Genomic DNA, 7563 nt, shown 5'->3' with positions numbered 1-7563 from the left:
CTTGAACTACCCGTCGAGGTCCCACCCATGCTGGCCTCCCTGAACATACCTGGTCCTTCCCTGCTTCTCTCTTTGCATACCAGCCACACTTACCATTTGTTGTTTCTTCAGTGATCAAGGCTCTCTGATAATCTAGGTCTTCCCAGGATGAAGACGTGTTGAATGGTAAAAGTCCACAGGCATCACTTTGTTAAAAATAAAGCCTCTTGAGAAACCCACACCAGCACTGCTGAAAAAGAATCTGCATTTTGACAACATCACTAGGAAAGTCATAGGCATTAGAGTTTGAGAGTACAGATCTAGGACACCTCCCAATAGAGTCCCTGGGTTTGTTTTACATTTTCTCCTCCTTTGTCCTCTTCCTAGTAAAATTTCCCATCAGGCTTAAGTCTAAAATGGGAGAACTACATGTATGTCTAAATAAATTTGCATGGGAAGGACAATTGTATTTGAAGTAGCTCCCAAAGAGGATCTATAACTTTGGCCTTATTAAAATTATGTTTTGATTTACTCAAATAAGACTATACTAATTAAAGCACTAACAGTAAATTTCACATATAAAGTTTGAACAAATATGCAAGAAGTGTCATCCATGGTGGTAAATAGTAACATGAAGTGTTATTTCAATTGTTAAAACTAGAAGTGTCTACAATGAAATAATGTTTGTAATTCCAGAAGTTTGTAATGCCCTTGGGGACAACCTAGACTTATACATGTGCAAATGCACAATGCCCATTAGAACAGCTTCAATTTGTCCTACAGGGAGTCCTCTGACACTCTTATGAGAATTTCAGTTTTCCTCTCCTTCCTCGGGCAAAAGTCCCCAGTTGCACAACCGGACCACTTATGTGCTCAAACCAAATTTAATAATTAAAATTTTTCTATGCTTGGAAAAATAAACCTTCAAAAAGAATGAGTATGCAATGAATTGCTGCCTGTGTTATTGACACTGCTGTGCTACTGTATGTATTTCTTTTTAGAAAGCACAACACGTTTAAAGAATATCCACAATTTCCTTCAAAACAAGGGTAAGGAAGAAATAATTCCTCTAATTTTCATTATCATTTATAGAAATGTTGATAATGCCATTTAATTCATTAAAATTTTAGATTGGGTAACAAGCTGCCATAATAACAATTACTAAACTGGATGACTCTAACTGGACTATTTTTATATTTCAGTTTATGAGTATAATATTGATAAAGAGTTGTAAGACTGAATTGTTCCTTTAATATTTTACTATTTTCTTGATCTTATTATAATGAATTAATATGAACTATGGCATTAAGCAATTAAAATTAGGTTTAAAGGTTCAGATTATAATGATTCTTAGAATTATTTCTTGGAATTATTCCGATATAAATACTCATTCCTTTTAATTAACCATAATTCTCCAATTAAAACTTTTTAAGGTGAGTCACTTACATATTAACTCCTGTATTCTCACACTCATGTTTGACAATAATTTGACATCTCACACTATAAATGTTATTGATGTGTATAAAGGTTGCATTAAGTAGAGTCCTGGTATTTCTGCTTTGGCTACTTTTGAAACCAATATCTTTTGTCCCTGTACTTCTCTCTCTCTCCATATTCCAAATGTAGGATCAATGTATTTAATTGGCCATCCTAGATCATTTCCCTTCGCTCTAGATGTAAGAGGAATGGGAAAATGAGTTTCTATTTCTTTTGACTTCTAGAGCAGTAGATAACCTCTGACAGCCTCTATGTCTTGGATGGCAAAAAGTAAGGTCCACATCTTGGCCATTTACAGGACTTATGTCTACTTTGTTACCTCTTTAATATAACTTGCTTGACTTGATTTTCTTGCCATCCTTTTTGTTTCCTTTTTAAGCTCCTATGGACACATGATTTTTAATTATGCCTTTGACTACCACGATGAATCCAAGTAATCATTTCTATTGAGCTAAAATAGGCTCATATTACTGATTGGAACACACCTAGTTGTTCAGATGATGTTCACTCCAAAAACTTGTCAGCACACCTGAGTTCTCAATGTTTAATGTCCATCTTCCCAGTCACCAGGTAACTCCTCTCTCCTTCACTGATCACTTATTTTCCACAAAATATGTCACAGAATACTACAGACTCAACATTCTGAATTCTTTAGAATATATCTCTTTGTCTTACCATCTCTTTCAATGTCGTATCACATAAAGACTAGACACTTAACATGCATTCAAATCACCTGGAGGGTATTTTCAAATAAAGACCACAAGACCTCATTCCTGAAATAATTTCTACATTAAAAGCTCACAACCTATATTTTTCAAAAAAACTATCTCAGATAATATTTATGGGTAATCTGATTAGGGATTGCCTGGAACTTACAACTTTCTAATTTGTATCCCTTAGTCCAGTTGTCTCTTCTTGCAGCATACTTTCTACACTATCAAAAACTAAATTTAAAACATATATTAGGATGTAATGTCCCATCTTAAAAATTTTGGCACATGCTTATTGTATGAAGAATAAAGGTTAAGATTCTTCACATGGCATTTATTTCATTTATTTTTAATTCAGACCCTTCAAAAATCTTTCCTGTTGACATTGGATCATATGCCAGACCCACAATCTTTCTACTTCACTCAAGAGTGTCCATATAAGTGTAGTGCATACAGAGAATGCCTCTCCTCTTACCTTGATCTGTTAATTACTGCACAGTTTCAAACCAAAATATATCATTTTTTCCCATGTATTTCATTGCAACAAATACAGTTTCATCAGTTATAGGACTGATTAAAAGAACTGAGAGGGTTTGATCATTTTATGGTTTATTTCAACATCTCTTCCTCCACTTCAACCCATAATGCCATTGCAAATGTTCTCTTTCATTTGTTGCATTTTATTTTAGAGGACATGAAGTGAAGACATGGAAGAGAAAAATGCAACGTTGCTGACAGAGTTTGTTCTCATAGGATTTTTATATCAACCAAAGTGGAAAATACCCCTGTTCCTGGCATTCTTGGTCATATATCTCATCACCATCATGGGGAATCTTGGTCTGATTGCTGTCATCTGGAAAGTCCCGCACCTTCATATCCCAATGTACTTACTCCTCGGGAATTTAGCTTTCGTGGATGCTTGGATATCATCCACAGTGACCCCAAAGATGCTGATCAACATCTTAGCTAAGAGCAAGATGATATCACTCTCTGAATGCAAGATACAATTTTTTTCTATTGCAATCAGTATAACCACAGAATGTTTTCTCTTGGCAACAATGGCATATGATCGCTATGTAGCCATATGCAAACCTTTACTTTATCCAGTGATTATGACCAATGGACTGTGCATCCGGCTATTAATCTTGTCATATGTAGGTGGCCTTCTTCATGCTTTAATCCATGAAGGATTTTTATTCAGATTAACCTTCTGTAACTCCAACATAGTACATCACATTTACTGTGACATTATCCCATTGTTTAAGATTTCCTGTACTGATTCTTCTATTAATTTTCTAATGGTTTTTATTTTTTCAGGTTCAATTCAGGTATTCAGCATTGTGACTATTCTTGTATCTTATACATTTGTTCTCTTCACCGTTTTAAAAAGCAAATCTGATAAAGGTGTAAGGAAAGCCTTTTCCACCTGTGGAGCCCATCTCTCCTCTGTCTCTTTATACTATGGCCCCCTTCTCTTCATGTATGTGGGCCCTGCATCTCCACAAGCAGATGATCAAGGTATGGTGGAGCCTCTGTTCTACACGGTCATCATTCCTTTGTTAAATCCTATCATCTACAGTCTGAGAAATAAGCAAGTCACAGATTCGTTTGCAAAAATGTTACAAAGAAATGTTAACGTTTCATACTAATATCCTTTCTCTAATTATGAAAATAGTCACAAAATTGTGCAAGTTAGAGGTACCTATGTTGTTCAAACATTTTTGCAAGTATAACTGTTCTAGCACTTTAACGAGCTAATGTTTTAGTACCTAATAAACTAATCACAATATGTCTATATGTTATTCAAAACCATTCTAGAATTTTTTTATCATGTTCATATAATAGAATAATGATCACAGGAAGCAAATAAAATAGCCTAGTTCATCATATAAGTACTTGAGTATGGTGGTTTCAATACTAATACCACTGTATTACCTGAGATGCCCATCACATTTAACTCATAGTGGAGGCAGATTCATTTTTGAGTGAACAGAGGTAAATCCCAGTGATTCTGCTTACCATCAGAGGTTTTCCATTTCACTATATTAGGAAAGGGTGACTTCTATTCTGGTAGGGAGTCAACTCACAGCAAGTAACAAAATAAACAGAAATGGAAATGCAATGAGAAAAATAAAAATAGAAGGAGATAACAGTGAAGGCACTGCCAAAGTGTAAGAGTATGTTCTAAACTCCATGTGCTTGCATGAGTAGGAAGAGGCAAGCTGCCTCTAACTTCCTAGGATGGCTTCTAAGGCCCTTCCCAGCTATGTTTATATGATTTTAGACAATCTGGAAGGCTTCCCTAATTCAGGAAATTAAAAGATTAAATAGAATAACTACCTTTAGAGTAGTCATAGAGAAGAAGTAAGTATTGTGATAGCAAGAAAATGGTCTTAATATTTTTAGGAATAAATGAACCCACCAGGGTTGGTAAAAATCAATAATATTGCAAGGTTGTTGGAATGTGTTGTATCAATCAAGGGCTTTAAATGCCTACCATGGAACTTCAAATAATGTTAACATGATATGACATCATGGAGCCCAGAAGGAGGAAGTAAAAACATAAAAACAAGGTAAGAGTTTGGTTATTTTCTGCCTCAGAAATTCCTTGATTATTAACCTTCTTAACACTTCATGTACTTCAAGTATGTTAATCATCTTTCTACCAGTCCACCCTGCCCTTCATTTTCAACACTGAAATTTCTTTCCCATTGTCACTGATACCACTGAGGTCCATAGCCTAAAAACTACTCACATGTTGTTTTGCAAACCTCTAGTTACTTATTTCCTCCATCCTTCTAACAGTCACTCACTTCCCCAACATTGCTGTCAGATTGCTTTTTGCAAACGGAACTCTAACTAATTATATCCCTCTTCAATTCCTTTTGTTAGATTGTCATTGCTATCAGATTATATGTATGTTTTAGTTATCTATATCAGTATGCATACATACGCATATGATTATTTTTGCATATATAGTTAATGCATATGTATGGTTAATAAACCTTACATGTATAGTTAAAATACAAATGCAGCAGCATTAGAATTTAGAGTTTATTTAAGGAGACTTGATTTATTTTGCAACACCAGTTTGCATGTGGTATGGGGCTTTCCTGAAGGGACAAGAGAGGAGATAAAGGCTTTTAAAGGGCAAACGTGGAAGTACGGCAAAAGTAAAGGTTGTATTGGCTAAAGTGGAGCAGTAGTGTTATTTTGATCATTCCAGTGGCAAATACCTAGTTAGAAATTAGCTAGGGAGTTTTGGTTAGTTACAGTTAACTTTTGTTTTACCATTTACAATGAGTTGAATTTCTGTTTGCTTAGGTACAAAACCCACTTTGCTGCACCCATGTCAGCCTAATAAAATTTAATTTAATTATTTTCACTATTTTCTCCCTTCTGGCCAGCCTCTCCATTATGGGACATTGACCAAAACTCAGGTACACTTGCCACTTTCTGTGACCAGCACAGCTGGTTTGTCTTTGTCTCAGCATAGAGTTCATAATTTGCAAGGTTTGGTCCCTTATGAAAACGTTTCTTTTATTGGACATTTTGTTTTTATTATTCTAATCATAGAGAGAAAATCTGGCACAGTGTGGTGGCTACAAACATGTATTTAAAACTCTTGAGCGAATACAGCACACCAGGAATATGACAATGACTATCACAAACATAATGCCAAGGGACTGGGGTATACTCCACAGCCAAAGTATGCTTGAACAAAACCAACTGAAATAAAACGAAGGAAAACAAAAGTTAATGGTTAAAACCACTGATAAGCTTAGCATGTGAGCCCGGAGGGCAGTTAGTTGAGAAGATTTTTAGATTTAAGCTCAAACCATCTTTAGATGATGAAATAAAATGGCAGTTGCAGTCTGATAATTTTTCTGTTTTGCAGTTTGAATGTCTCTTGTCATGTCAGTGAATGTTTTGTGAAGCTCCTGAGTGGCCCAGTAAGCATCATGCATGAAGATTATCCTCTGACATTTATATCAAGTTGTCCAGCCCTCGCTTGTAGCCCTTCAGGAATAGGACAATTTCTAAGTAGATAATAAAACATCAAAGACAATGGACAGAACTGGAATTTAATTATGGGTGCACTATATTTTTCTACTGAAACATAATTTTCCCTCTATAATCACCCCCATTTCTTTCATATATAATTATAGTAAGACTAATTTGTTTACCAAATAAGTCTATCCTCATTAAGCTTCAACTGAGTATTTACATAAGTGCAAGTAGGAATAGGAATTGATAGTCTCTTTTTAAGAAGGCCTTGCTACGGCCTTTACTAAATAATCTCAGATTAGACTTTAAAGGCTGTTCAAGCTATAAAGTCATACCAACAACTTACCATTAGTTTCTCCTGCAATTCTGACAGATTTAGGTAAACTCCCCTGTACTCAAAAAGGTTCTAAAAATATATTTCAGTTTCCTGGGCCTTCCAGTTAGTAAGGTCTTTCTTACTCTTTACCAGTATTGTTAGAAAGCTTGTGAGCAGCTATCAGGCCAGATTTTCTGAAGGAGATGGCTCTAGTTTTGTTTGATAAACACCTGCAAATTTCATGTTGAAATTTGATTACAAATATTGGAGGTTGAAGATGGGAGGTGTTTAGATCATGGGTGTCGATCTGTCATGAATGCCTTGGAGCCATCCTCGTAGTAATAAGTACGTTCTTACTGTATTAGTTCCCATGAGGGCTGGTTGATAAGAGCCCAGCACTGCACTCTCTCTCCTTTCCTCTGTCACCACGTGATCACTACACATGCCAGCTCCACTTCACCTGTGGTCATGAATGAAGTAGGCTGAAGCCTTCATCAGAAGTGGGCATTTAATCCATGCTTTCTGTATAGCCTGCAGAATTGTTCTCCAAACAAATACCTTTCATTTATAAATTACCCAGCCTCAAGAATTTATTACAATGCTAAATGGAATAAAGCAGGGCATAATTGGCTCCATAAAGTCAATTCTTAGTTTCTTAAATCTCTCCAGTCGTATCTAATTTTTGCACATTCTCCAATATGACATTCCAGTGACAGTAGTAGTAATATTACCATAATTATGTTATATTATGAGAACAGATTCTGATTAAAATTTTGCAAATACCTATATTGCAATCAAAATAACAATACTCAATGATGGTTTCTGAATTCTGGAGATATCAGCTACGGAGAAGAAGATAAATGTATTAATTCTGTTTACAAAAGGTATACTTAGCCAAATTGTTTGCAAAGTTTCTTTAATTCTGGTCTCGTGTTGTGTTTCTAACGTTATCAGAAATCTTTACTTTTCAGAGCCTTTCCTGTAAATCTGTTGAGATTAGATAGATACTTTGCATACAGGGATGTTTCCTTTACATTATTCAGTAGTATTAAT

At 35.3% G+C, this 7563-nt stretch overlaps 1 protein-coding gene across 1 annotated transcript; it reads left to right on the top strand.

The window, feature by feature from the left end:
• Positions 1-2842: 2842 nt before the first annotated feature.
• LOC698781 (olfactory receptor 5H1) lies at positions 2843-3835 on the top strand. Its single transcript, XM_015129336.2, has one exon. The coding sequence runs from the start codon at positions 2894-2896 to the stop codon at positions 3833-3835; it is 942 nt and encodes a 313-aa protein (XP_014984822.3). The 5' UTR covers positions 2843-2893.
• Positions 3836-7563: the final 3728 nt, after the last annotated feature.

Source organism: Macaca mulatta, chromosome 2, assembly GCF_049350105.2.
Source record: "Macaca mulatta isolate MMU2019108-1 chromosome 2, T2T-MMU8v2.0, whole genome shotgun sequence".
NCBI lineage: Eukaryota > Metazoa > Chordata > Mammalia > Primates > Cercopithecidae > Macaca > Macaca mulatta.
Note: the sequence above shows the minus strand (reverse complement) of the source record. Positions and strands in the feature narration are given on the sequence as shown.

Bases quoted from the DNA above. Each gene is read 5' to 3' on its own strand.
- LOC698781 (XM_015129336.2), top strand. From the start codon at position 2,894: ATGGAAGAGAAAAATGCAACGTTGCTGACAGAGTTTGTTCTCATAGGA.